Raw genomic sequence first — 13226 nt, forward strand, 5'->3', positions numbered from 1 at the left:
GTTAGTGAATAACTAAGGTGCTCAAACCACACCCCCCCCCATACTGCACAGAAACAAGGAAAAATGCTAAGAATCTAATGTAAGAGACCCATCRAGACACTAAGGCTTTAATCTGCGAAATTTGGAGTATGTTACTGTTTCCAAGCACTGTGTGTACTAGGGCAGGGCACCTGGCATGGACTTGTTCACACCCTACAAATAAACTTCATTACAGTCAGAGAAGGGTCTTCAAGCCAGAATTATACCCCAGGAATGGTGCTTGGTCTAYTCAAATCACAAATCAGGCCTGACAGCGGATATGTTTGGAGAAAGAAAATTGTATAGGACCAAAATTATACCCAGGACTGTGTCCATAATTCAACAGTGTAGATGACAACCTTGCAGAGCTAAAAGCTCATTTTACTAGCATAGATGTAGCTTTCAGTACCTGAACTACTGTTGAAAACAGTATTTCAACTGTTCTTTTACAAGTTCATATAGGAAAAATGTTCTGTATTTCTACATGATTTGTGTTTCTATTGAATCAGGAATCACAACTTAGAGAATCTGTCCAGGTAAACAACAAACTTCAACGAAGAAAGATACATGCATGCACAAGTGATATTCTAAAAACACTGCTGACAATAGAATGTTATTCTGCTTTAATTTATACTTGTGTTTCAGTATTCTGTTGAACTGTAATTAAATGCACTAACACACACTGTTTGCTATTTTCATCAGTACTGTGTACCGGGTAGATGTGTTCATGTTTTCATATTAGCTCTAATTAAAATATCTAAATAGAATTATGTTTTATAGTCACGTGTCAAAGGAGATCTCTTGCAATGCATCTCTTTAATAATATTTTATTTAACATTATTATTAAGTAGTCACACAGTATCCATTATGCTCCAAGGATTTTTTTTTTTTTTTTCACATATTCTCCTCTGGAGGTGTTGCATGTGTTCTAAGGGTGTATATGGGGGGGGTGTCCTGGGGGAGAGTTGTGTGTAGGAATCAGTCCCGTGAGAAAACTCCAACCCTAACCTTYTTCTGTGTTTGGTACTCAGTATTCCAGAATAAAATAAATTTCATGTCTGTCCTATTTTCAGTCATGCATAGATGAATTGCTAACTACATCTAAATGGCATTGACAGTTTACCTCTTACTCTGCTTTGCTCTTTTTTTTTTTTCAAGGGCTACTTAGGAGCTTTATTTCTTATTCAACGTCATTAGAATGAGAGGACATCAAAGTGCGTGYGGCAGATTTGTATGGACAGTATTCTCTGCCACAGAAAGAATCTGAAATATATTTACATACCTAGAATCAAGGTCACTGACTGCTGWCAGCCACCTTAATATCCTTGCAGTCCTAAGAGATACACACAACCTTGGAAACATCCAGGAAAAATCTCCAGACCAGYACATTAAGTGCTGAAAGTACCCATCTGTGAACTGTATCATATATCTTTATATTAGAGGGTTTGGGAATGCTCAGCACCTTCCAGAACTTCATAAAAGCATGTACACAGCAGTGTACATGGATTTTACTTTGGATATAATGGATTTGATCCCCCACAAAATCATAACTTTCAGGAAATTCTTTAAAGTCTTATTTGCCTCTTGTGCTAAGCATGGACACAGCACAAARTCCAGCACCAAAACAGCAGGAAAAGAAGCGTGCACCGAACAGGAAGCACAGTGTGCCTGCACAGTATTTCTTCACAGTGATCTCCCCTGTTATTCCCTATCTGGCTGAGCATGCTGCAACTGGGGCTGAGGACAAAAGCAGCTCATAGAAGAAAGAAGGTCCTTGCACCCCAGCTGGCCTGTGACCTCATCCAGAGAGTGGAGAGAATTCATTGCGTAACAGTGCTCTCCAGCCCTCCTTTTCATGATAAAATGTAACAAAACGGGACTTTTTGTGTGTGTGCTGCAAAACAAGTTTAGTAGATGCAACACAAWTTTTTCACGTGGTGTGCATTGGTGCAACAGCCCACAGGGGTTGCTTCACTAAGCTGGCAGAGACAGGGACGTGACAACTCAAGCTAAGTGTGACAAGGCGTGCATCTGATTTCTGAACAACCAAGGATACTGCAGCTTGGTGCTGGCACAAGGGAGGAACCAGGCAGAAATAGTCTCATTGTTTCAACATGGAGAAATAGCGACACTAATCCACTTGAAAATCCTGTTTATGGAACCATTAGCACTGAAAATTTATTTTCTGGAACTGTGATTTTGCAGAGCTTCCTCTAAGACAACTTTTGATTTTTGTTTATRTTCAAAGTAATTCCAGCACCTATCTGCAAAAAGAATGATACATAATTTCATTGAATGTACTATATCACTTTTTAAGTCAATTAGGGAGRCTCTGGGAGCACATCTCCTACAGCTGGTCTGTCCATCCAGGCTGGCACAGGGACTGGAATGTCATGGTCCCCATCTTTCCCCATGCCTAGATGAACCATACATAAGTAAGTTTGACAGGTTCACTGTCCATGCAAAAATAGTTGGCATGCCTGGTAGCCCAAACAAGTGAGGTAGGCCTATCAGAGACTACAAATGTTCTGGAGGATTCTGTTAGAACTTGCAGGAAAAGGAGACAGTTTCATTTTCCCACTAATGTTTAAACTATTAGCTGTTATTATACTGATAGATTTCTTAGCCAGATGAATGAGGAGCTATACGTTCAACTTCGTTTATAGAGGTTAAAAAAAGATAAATGGGAAAAAAAGTTGTGATTCCTGTAAAGACAGGACATCCATATCGATAAGAAAAAGAATGGTATTATGATGGATTATTGCAGATCTTAGCAATAAACCAAGAAAGAACAAGATTATGAAATTTCATCATGTCAGRAACACTGAAATTCTTTGTTCCTTTGTCCTCCTACTGGAAACCCTCTTTATAGCRTTAAAACACTTCTAGGAAATTAGGTTATTCACATAAGATAGGGAAAATACTAATTCATGATAGATAAAATCAAAGCCACTTTTAAATAACCCATATTTAGACATCAAAAGCTGTACCTACAGCAAGCTATTTGAAACATATCTTAAAAAGACAAGAAGACAACATGCAAATACTGGACTACATTTAATAAATAATTGGGAAGTCAGAATTCAGTTTTATGAGAACTGACCCAACACCCACAAACAAGTAACACTGGCAAAACAAACRCTTTCATAGGAAAAAAGGTGCTCTTTCTTCCTCTGTGGATATAGTTTATTTGTTCAAATGGACCTGAATAAATAAATAAGGAGAAGTTTATTAAATTGAGGAGCTAATACTCATRAAGCATCACAAGCAATTCAATTTTTTCAGGCTTCATCTAGACTGAGAGCTACAGGAACTCTGATAGAACAAGCACAGATTTGCTATCACTTTCTAAAATAGTCTCATTASGTACGTTATATTTTACTATATGTAGTAATGTAACTAAGTTAAAACTTGAAGGAGATTTATCTATTTGTTCTCCTACCACATCTTATTTTGGAGCCCATGTGCCTTTAGTATAGACAGAGGCATATGCCTTTCATTTGAAAGGTACTACTTTCTCAAAGTCTTCATTAAGTAGCAATTCATGAGTTAAAAACTTAGTCTCATCTGGACAATCAGAAAAAAAATATCAAGCAATTCCAAACCGGAGGTAAGTTCTGTTTACTTCTTTTCTGCATATATGTAACTTTCAAAAAACCTTTTTCAGAGACTGACCATGAGAAAATTTGAAAACAAGGAATTTATTTGCAAAATACTAGATCACAGGTACAAGCCTTTCTTGGTTTGAGACAATGCTTTCAGAGAAAAAAATGTTACAGAGTAAATGTTTCCTCTGAAGTGAAAAAATGTGATAATTTTTTCCCACCAATATGAAATAGATGTTCGGGCAAAAATGAAGAGAAAAGAAAAGTAGTTTATTAACAAAACACAGCGCCCACAGGACWCAGATAAAAAGTAACTGTTAGATATTTAAAAGTCCAGGAACGCACGCTGCCCCCTCCCTCCCCAGCCGCTCGACCACCTGGTGCGGAGAAAAAAGATGGCGGCTCCTGTYCCCGGGAAAAAGAAACAAAAGAAAAAAAAAAGTCCACATGGCTGCTCAGGCAACAGTGGCAAAACCTGGAACAGTCCTCTCCTCACTGTGGATGAAACAGGGCTCAGTGAGTGAAAAGTTGGGGGAAAATAGAAATTCCCAGCCAGGTGTTGGGATAGTAAGTTTTTTCATATAAGAAGGGGAATAATTAGGAACAGGTTAAGAGAGAACTAGAAGGAAAAAGACAAAACAAGTTTTGAGTCTCTGAGGAATCCCTTAACTTCCATGATCCAGGCTCATCAGGATTCACACTTTGCACATGAAATTGTTTCTGGCTCACACTTCCCAGCTGTGGTACTTTCACCCTTTGAGCTGCCAGTGCAGCAGTGCACACCCTCCTCTTCAAGGTCCCCATGAAGCAGCTGCTGGAATCCCCCAGAGACACACTTGGTCTGTGAGAAGAAATCACTGCACTGTGCCAAATCTCACACTCATTGCAGCATCTCCAAAGTCTGTCATGTGCTGAAGCATGGATATACACACAGCCACGATGTGAGCTGGCACATGTGCTTAGGAAAGGTCAAAGAGCAGGTAGAATGAGGCTCCCTCTCTGCCTTCAAACTTCAGGATTGTCCTTTTCCCCACTTCGCCTGTCCACACCTGACTGGTGGGAGGAAGAAATCTTTGGTCATCTCAGCTGCTGGTTCACAGAATCTCAGAATTAAGTTGGAAAAGACATCTGAGATGACTGAGCCCTATCTCTGACTGGACACCACCATGTAAAGTAGCCCATTGCACTAAGTGCTACATCCAGTCTTTTCTCAAACACCTYCAGGGATGGTCACTCTACCAGGTGTGATCCATTCCAGCATTTAACCACCCTTTTGGTGAAAAAAATTTCACTTTATGTCCAATCTAAACTTCTCCATGTCCTCTCATCCTGGTTGCACAGAAACACAGTGTTTCTCCTCACCGTGGCTAAATCATTATATGTTCAACCCTACAGCAAAGATAAGTAAGGGTATAAAATAAAATAACTATATGAATTGAAAGGCCAGACTTCCCTGGCAGTTCTATCCAAGCTGCCAAAGCCTGCCTCATGCAAAGCGGCTGCTGAAGATTTTGCCATTCTGCCTTTCATTGGCACTTTCCCATGCTGGATGTACAAGATATGAAAAAGGGAAAGAACTGACAGCTGTTTTGGAAATTTATATGATCCCTGGTTTAGATCTCTTCAAAATCAATTTATTTTGCTAGAAAAATGGAAAGAGGCCCTGGCWGCCAACAGAAAATTAATTATTTTGCATACATTGTGTAACAGTATTCATTAGTTTTACATGAGTGGTGAGAGGTCAGTCAGGAATAGAATCCCATTGTGCAGCCCTTCAAAGAGCTTGCCATGTAATTGAATGGAACAAAGGAATTAAATATGCAGGCAGAATTAACACTAATGGTTAGCAAACAGCACATTGCAAATATCTACAACTTCTTTGTCTAAATTCTTGGGTTGAGATCTTAGGGGAAGGTGATTAGATAAACAACAAAAACAAAGGAAAAAAGAATACTGGGGGATGTGCATAAAACATATGGAGAAAGGAGAAGCATAACAGGATCTGAATGCTATAGCATAACCAATTTCTCGTGTATTAGCACGCAGACTTTCAATATACATTATGCCTGTCTGCTGTTGTTTTCTATAGAGGGAGCATGCCATATGTAGGGCCACATGAGAGACATTTTAGGAAATGTGGTAAAGTTCTGTCCATATATATCACAGAGCTAGCTTTTGTTCTGCAGAACGATGAGAACACTGTGAGTCAGTAAAYGGTATGATTTAAATTTGAAAATAGCTTCCCTGAATCTGCTGAATCCGTTCAGAGTTAACTWGCAGGAGAACATCACCATTCAGTGTTCTGGGTCCATCTGTTGGCAATATGATGATGGAGACAGCTTTTTAAATGCTATTTTCAATAAGCTATCACATAACAGCTTGTTTCAATAATATTTCGTTACCTTACTGTTTGTTTGCCGCCTACTATAAAAAACAGTTTAGAGGGAAGGAAGCATTTCAGTACTATAGACTGATGTAGGGTGGGAGGGACAGAGACGCTACAGAAACAAGCAAAATCAGAAACAACTATAAAAAGAAAAAAAGGAAAAGAAACTGTTATTTTAGACCCCCTGCAATCTAGATTTAAACCAGCATGTGGAACCTGAACTACACTGGTGTTGGAGAGAGAGGGTCTGCACCAGCTAGGCCCTCAAATTTATTGTGCAGTGACATCACCAGCCACAGGAAGCCAATGGCTCCTGGACAGAAATGGCAAGAGCACCCAGTAATTACCTTTAATTCTGCAAGGCCTTCTGAAGTGTTTGCTCCTATGAGCACTGAAAGGAAGATACACTATAACACACTCACTTGTGTGCCACCAAAACAGCCTGTCCTGTACAACTCCCAGGAAAATATGCTGTATCCATCAGCTTACTCCTCAAGGAAAACAAATGCCAGTGACATACAGATGATATAAAGCCTGCATCCACTAGCATCAGAGGGGGTCAGTTGCAGAGATCAACTCAGCAATAAAGAACAGATGGCTGTACTTGAACCCTAAATTAATAGGAGAGGAATTGAAGTTCTTTTGGTTCACACTAAAAGAGTTTCACAATTGGTCAATTAAGCATGCAGTTGTCCCAKCTAGCTTCAGCACACCTAATGTCACAGCTTTTTAAACAAGGAACTAGATTATCCCAAGGTGACTTCTGTCTTCTTCTGACTTAGGTTACCCCATGATCCCACGATTCTAAAATAAACTTCTCTACACTGATTACCTTTATACTACTGAATCAAGTTCTAAGACGTATTTATTTTAAAGTTCTGATTTTAAAGAGCTGCACTCCTTAAAGAATTATAAGGAGCACTCATGTTTTACACACATTATGCATCTTGTTTCCCAAACAGTATTAGAAACATGGATAGTTAGGAAGGATGAAAGTTCATAAGCAAYAGTATATGGGAAGGTAAACCAAAGAAGGTATGAAACATTATAATTTCATGTAAATATAGATGCAAAAAGAAAAAAGTACACCTGAAAAAGTAATATGGAATTAATGCTGATAAAAWCAGAACACAACCTTGAAAGAAAACCAGTGGTACGGAAAAATACAAAATACTGCATAAGGACTTCATTCATCTTTAGTCTTATAGTGTTACTGATAGCTCTCTGTACATTTGGGCTTATTCATAAAATGTTTTATCTTCTTCTGCTACTAAGAATAATTCTTAAGCACAAAAAGTATTCTGTGTTCTGTTTATGTCTTTGACCTACTCAAATGCATAAGTCCATACCATCCTCTTAGAATACTTGCATTGTAGCTTGCTATAAAAGCAAAAAATACAATAAGAGGATTCTTATGGTGAGCACCTACCTGAGGACGTATAACTTTCACTATGTTTTTAAGTGCAGTGTCTGGTGATGGAGGAGAGCAGTCAGGTGTTGGGCCTGTAGAGCTGTTTCTATGGTTACCAGATCCTGGTGCGGTAATTGCTACCTGAGGTGCATTATCTGTGAATAAAAATAACATTTATGTGAAGTTACAAATACTTCATATATTTGAAAAAAGAATTTTGAAAACAGAAGGCTACTGAGAAAACTGTTTAAACTTACAAAACCTAATATAATTTAAAAATATTTGTTAAGGAGTATATTGCATATCTACACTTATTTTGTCAGTCCATACATTCATTCTATGGTAAGGCAAGTTACAGCATTCTCTCAATATCTAATCATAATGAGGTGGAAACCAAGCACTAATATTTTACTTTCTTTACCTTGAATTACTGACTGTGAATCCAAGTATTATGACTATAATGGGGGTGTCTTGAAAGGGAGATTTATAATGCAASTTCTAGCTCATCCTGGAAAATCCTATCCCCATATGCCCCAGTTCTACATGTTATACAAACACATACTAACTTAGAACATGCTAAGAACCATCACTGACAGCTTTCCTTAATGTTATGATCAGCAYAACTGACCAGCAAGGACTAATTACATGAAAATATGCTCAGTTTCTCAGGTAAAACTTGCATCCTCCACAGAGCTTTGCACTGCAGGGGCTTTTTTTCCAAATGTATCTCAGCTAGATAACCTACAGCTGGCTTAAAAATACCTGCACATCTGCATGTATGTGGGAAACTGCTCTTTGGACATATTTTGCTCTTACCATTTCATGGCACTGCAAAGAACCATTAAAAAGACTTAAAATATCTTCTTGCCTTCTCTACATGTTTTTAATACTGTGTGATCAATGTAAAATTAGTGAAAATCAATTTGGAGGCTACAGAGGACTGTGAAATAGGTTCTCAGCTGTGATAGCAACCAATCCCTGGAATGACTTAGCAGAAGGCCAAGAACTCCACTTTACTTCATGCCTTTAGAATTGTATCAGTAAAGAAATGCTTTAGTTCAGATTTTGGGGAAAGTGCCATTGCCTGTGCATGATTATGGTGGTTATTGCAGCGTCTGTGAATTTACTGAGCACCTTCCTTTGTGAGTCACAAAGATGGGCTCCATGCTTCTAAATGTGCTGTTGCACCTGCAGCTATGCATTAGTCAATGATGTCAAATCTCATCTCTGTGGGCCTCAACTGACAGCCTAAATAGTTCAGCTTGCTAAYGGAAGAAAGCAAATTTATTTGTGATTGTGGTGGTTCTCCAGTATGTGCTTCCACTCTGTGGACAAATCCACTCCAGAAAAACCCAAACACCAGCAGGCAAAAGCAGCTCTCTCAAGGTGGAGAATTTTTGCTTGACCAACTTCTGCAGATACACACATAAGCTCCTCTGTCTGCACAAATCACAAATGCCTCTGTGAAAGCCATGATCAAAGTTCTCTTTCAGTCCTAGCGACCTGAAAGAATTCTTGGAAGTGTAACAGAGATATGGAAGGGAAGGAAATACCCAGTTACATTAATAGAGATAACATASGTAAAAGAGGAATAGTTTCAGGAATGTAAACTTTATGGCCTTTCCAACTTAACTTCAGAACATGGGYGATTCTAGGATATACCTCCTGCAGAAATACTGTGTAACTAGATGAGATCTTTATGTTTCTGATCAAATACAGACCGATACATTATTCTTCTAAAACAAATATCAGGCTGGAATGTTTTGGCAATACTGGTACAACACTTAATGAAAGTGTATACAAAACTTCAAATGGCAGACATCCAAAATGGAGACATCCTGTAGATAATCTCAAATGTTACCTGAGAGAGTAAACCCTACCTGTCACAGAAACAGAAAAGCCCAACTTTTTTTAAAAGTATCTCATTGAAATTGCCAATCCCTTCAGCATGCAGTCTTACCACACAGATGAGCTCTTCCTGAATCATCACAACTGTGCCCAGAATGCTTGGATCTGAAGTAATTTATTTTAGAAAGTAACAAATACGTGGTAATACAATGGATCAGAACAATTTTTACACAGCCTTAGAAAGGAACTGCAAATGAATTCTAACAATACCATAACTGACAGGGAAGAATTTTGATGCCATTTCAGAAAGCTTCAAGTCTCTCTTATTCTTTTCTGTCTGACTGGGTGTCCAACTTTAAAACTGTTCATATGCACCATGTAAATGAGTATCCCGTGATTTGAAAGCCCAGCTCATCAAAGGAGGCATAGGGATTTGACAAGAAGAGACACCTCTAAAGCCTTGCCATACTCTGAAAATCTCATAGTGAGGATCAAGGCTTGATATAAGTGTTAGTAACACCTTAAATGAGCTGAAAGTTCCAGSCTCTTTTGCTCTAAAATATGAAACAGCATCTTCTTTCACTCTATGGACAGACAGAAAATAATCAACGAACCTCCATTACTGAGGAATCACAAAGCTGCCCTAAGAGAAGCATGCACCGTGTTTGGGGAGACACCAAACAAGGGATTATACTACAGTCAAAAAATGAGGGAATACAGGCACCGTATAGGAAGGTAAGAAATAAATTCTAGAGTGAGAAATGTTCCATGTGAATCCAGCTAATTGTACTTAGAGCACTTATTTGCTCACTGGTGTGAGAAACAAACAAAAACATTGTCTCTGACAAACAGCTAAAGCTATGAAGAACACAAACTCCTCTGCACTTCAGCAGTGCCTTTCTGTCACTACTTTCCTGTGAGCCTCTGTGGCTGTGCTTAGTGCAACTGCCCTTGAGCTATTTAGCACATGAAAGCCTTGCAAGCGAAATCTCAGGGAGTCTTGCAGATGCAGAACTATCTCAAAGATGGATCACTCAAAGGACAGATTGTAAGAAATGCAGATCGATGCTGATGGTAACAAATGCAGTTTTCTGCTCACCAGTTTATTCTGTTTCAAAGCCCTCTCTAGAGTCACCTCAGCTCCTCTTAACCACACTTTAAATATGCAGAAGAGGGTAACAGAAGAGACAAGTTATATCAGCAGGATTTTGGTCTTTGCATAGGAAAGACTTCTTGTTGACCCTGTTCAACAGTACCTCATTGAAGGCTAGGTTTTGGTCCTACATGCAGTCCCACCCGAGTGGCACTGGACTGGTTGGGAGTGACATTCTTGGATGGAAAATTTATTGGAAGGCATACAAGAGGGGGAACAGGGCTGTTACATGCCCCACTAGACAGAGCTGAGAAAAAATTCTCCAGCTTCAGTGTGTGAATACAACCATAATCAATTCAGCAACATACACAAAATGCAGCAATCTCAGAAAAGAGTAGTTACAGTCTTTCTTTCAAAGCAAAATGAAGTGGCAATAAAAAAAAAAAAAAGATCGTATTTATAGAGTCTAAAAACAAAACTTTGAAAAAAGAAGCCATACAATTTTTTAAAATGAACAGCCCAGAAAAAAACATCCAACTGCTCAGTATTTCATGCCTTCCTTTCTTTCTGAAGTGGCTAAATGTAACATGTAATGGTTTCTTGTAAATAATTTCTTCATTGTGGACAGCTGTTTATTTTCACAGTAGGATGTTCCCATTAGGCAGCCAATAATGATTTACTACCTGGGTCTGCTCCATCAGAGAGAGAATAACACCATCAAATTTGTTCTTGCAACCAATTTGGAGGACCTGTCTGTTTATGTATAACAGTACTCATAGTTTCATTAAGAGTACCTTTGAATATCTTTTCTTTGGAATTAAATTATATAATAATCATGTTTTCATTTTCTCTGGTGACAAAGCTAAAGCAATTTTTGCCCCTACAGAAAAACATTTCATGGCAAATAGAACTTCAAAACTTAAGAAACTACCAAATTTACCATTAACTCTCATGCTGAATTTTTGATAGGAGCTAAAGATGGGGCCAACATGGAAGTATTTATGGCTGTCATTCTCTTCTAGTTCCTGGCTCATGTTGCAATAATCTAGATGTTTCTAAGTCAGATAACCAGGCTCCAGGGATCATCTAGCAGCTAAAATCTAATGAACTGCAGCATGCTCTAACAATATTCCTTCCTGCCTCCATCACACATGAGAAGCTGTCACTAGGTCTGTGTAATTGGAGCTTATTCTGATTTTCGAAAATGCTTACTGAGGACTTGATATTCTCCATTTTCTTTATTTCAGGGCAAAGGAAATAGAATAGAACCAGGAAAATATATGAATATATCCTTCTTTTATTATRTAGTAAGGGCAAACTAAGTTCTTATTCTAGGGCTGTCTTCTGAGACATCAGACAAAAACATAAAAATGTTAACTGCTTAACTGAAATGATAAAAAAAAAAAGTCATGCACTGGGAATTTTGCCTTTTCCTGTGCTGTGTGCCACCAGTAGTCAGTTTCATAGGGAACAATGCACAGAGAAAAATGCTCTTATGGATAATAATAGACTGTAACACGAAAGTTCAACAAGTGCTTCATCGACATTTCCACCCCACTGTCTATGTACTGTGAGGACAAACTACTCACTGAAACTTTTCTAAGAGATATTTTTTTCTCATCCTGTACTCAAGGAAAAGGCATTAAAGGCATATAATGCCACAGTATTAACTCTCAGGCAGTACCAAGTACACCAACCACAAGACCTACTACATCCCAGCAAGCAAAATATCAAAAGCCAGACACAGCCCATATTCCAGAAATATAGTTATAATTAGATTTCACCTCAGAAATAAATCTTTAAAATGGAACACAGTTAATCTGGTTTTCTGCTTTCACTGAAGAAACATGCTAGCATCCTTATGAAAATTTACAGTTATGTCTGTCTTAGCTATTACATCAGGTACCTCTACAGCTTAGTGTAATGGCAGTGGATCAGCAGATCAAAAGCAGTTCATCTGTATGACACTCCATTTGGAATATATGTGGGTTTGAACTTCTAGCACTATATAGCAACCATACATGTTCATCACAACTTCTGCCTTTCAGAAGGAGCCTGTGCTTTTGATGTCCACTTAAAATGGACCTTCAGATCCAAAAGGGATCTAGTTTATGTGCTCCAAAGTCAATCTGTGACTGAAGCAATGAATGACAACTGCAAACGATGATTTATTTCATATTCACATCCAGTGCTCTGAGCCAAAATGCAAATTTATACTTAAACAATTTTATTTCCATATTCCCACTATTTGTGGAGTTACTTAAATACTGTATTCTCAGATTTACAATTTGCTATAAAAATAGAAGAAATGTGTACTTAAATTTAGACCAGTAATATGGTACGGACCAGTAATAACCTAGAACTAGATTATACACTACACACCTAATGCTGTGATAATAAATTCTGAAAAGATAATACCAGGCATGAACAAAATACTTAAAGCACAAAGCCTATATATACATTATTATACAATATACATTATGACCTTGTAGAGATTTATACTATAAACTCGAGGCCCGGATAAATTTGTACACTGAAAATCTGAGAGAGAAAAAAGACAAGGGTTGAAAATGAATGTGCACAAACATACCTACACATAAATATACAGAGATACACCTGCGCACATAAATGGACCACAAATCCAAAGGCACCTTATTATTACCAGCAATAGCTTCCTCAAGTTCTCCTCAGTGTGGAATATTTCATGAATGCTTCAAACTACTTCAAGGCAGGAAAAAAAATCCTGCTTTTGTTTGAGACACCCCAGCATCAGGATCATGCAAAAATGTGGATAAAGGTTCAGATAGCTCAGTGCCATCTGGGCTCAAAATGCGTTTTAGAGTGGTATCAAGACAGACCTAAGAT

General features: G+C 38.2%; 1 protein-coding gene across 2 annotated transcripts in view; it reads right to left on the reverse strand.

The window, feature by feature from the left end:
• Positions 1–13226, reverse strand: part of ANKS1B (ankyrin repeat and sterile alpha motif domain containing 1B) — a 404590-nt gene that overhangs the window by 258771 nt on the left and 132593 nt on the right. For both annotated transcript variants that reach the window (XM_057385963.1, XM_057385955.1), the window contains exon 11: positions 7439–7575. In XM_057385963.1, coding sequence (XP_057241946.1) covers positions 7439–7575 — 137 coding nt within the window. The remainder of the gene's footprint in view (positions 1–7438; positions 7576–13226) is intronic.

The sequence above is a fragment of the Malurus melanocephalus genome, unplaced genomic scaffold (assembly GCF_030028575.1).
Source record: "Malurus melanocephalus ecotype Western Australia unplaced genomic scaffold, MMel_1.1 scaffold_16, whole genome shotgun sequence".
NCBI lineage: Eukaryota > Metazoa > Chordata > Aves > Passeriformes > Maluridae > Malurus > Malurus melanocephalus.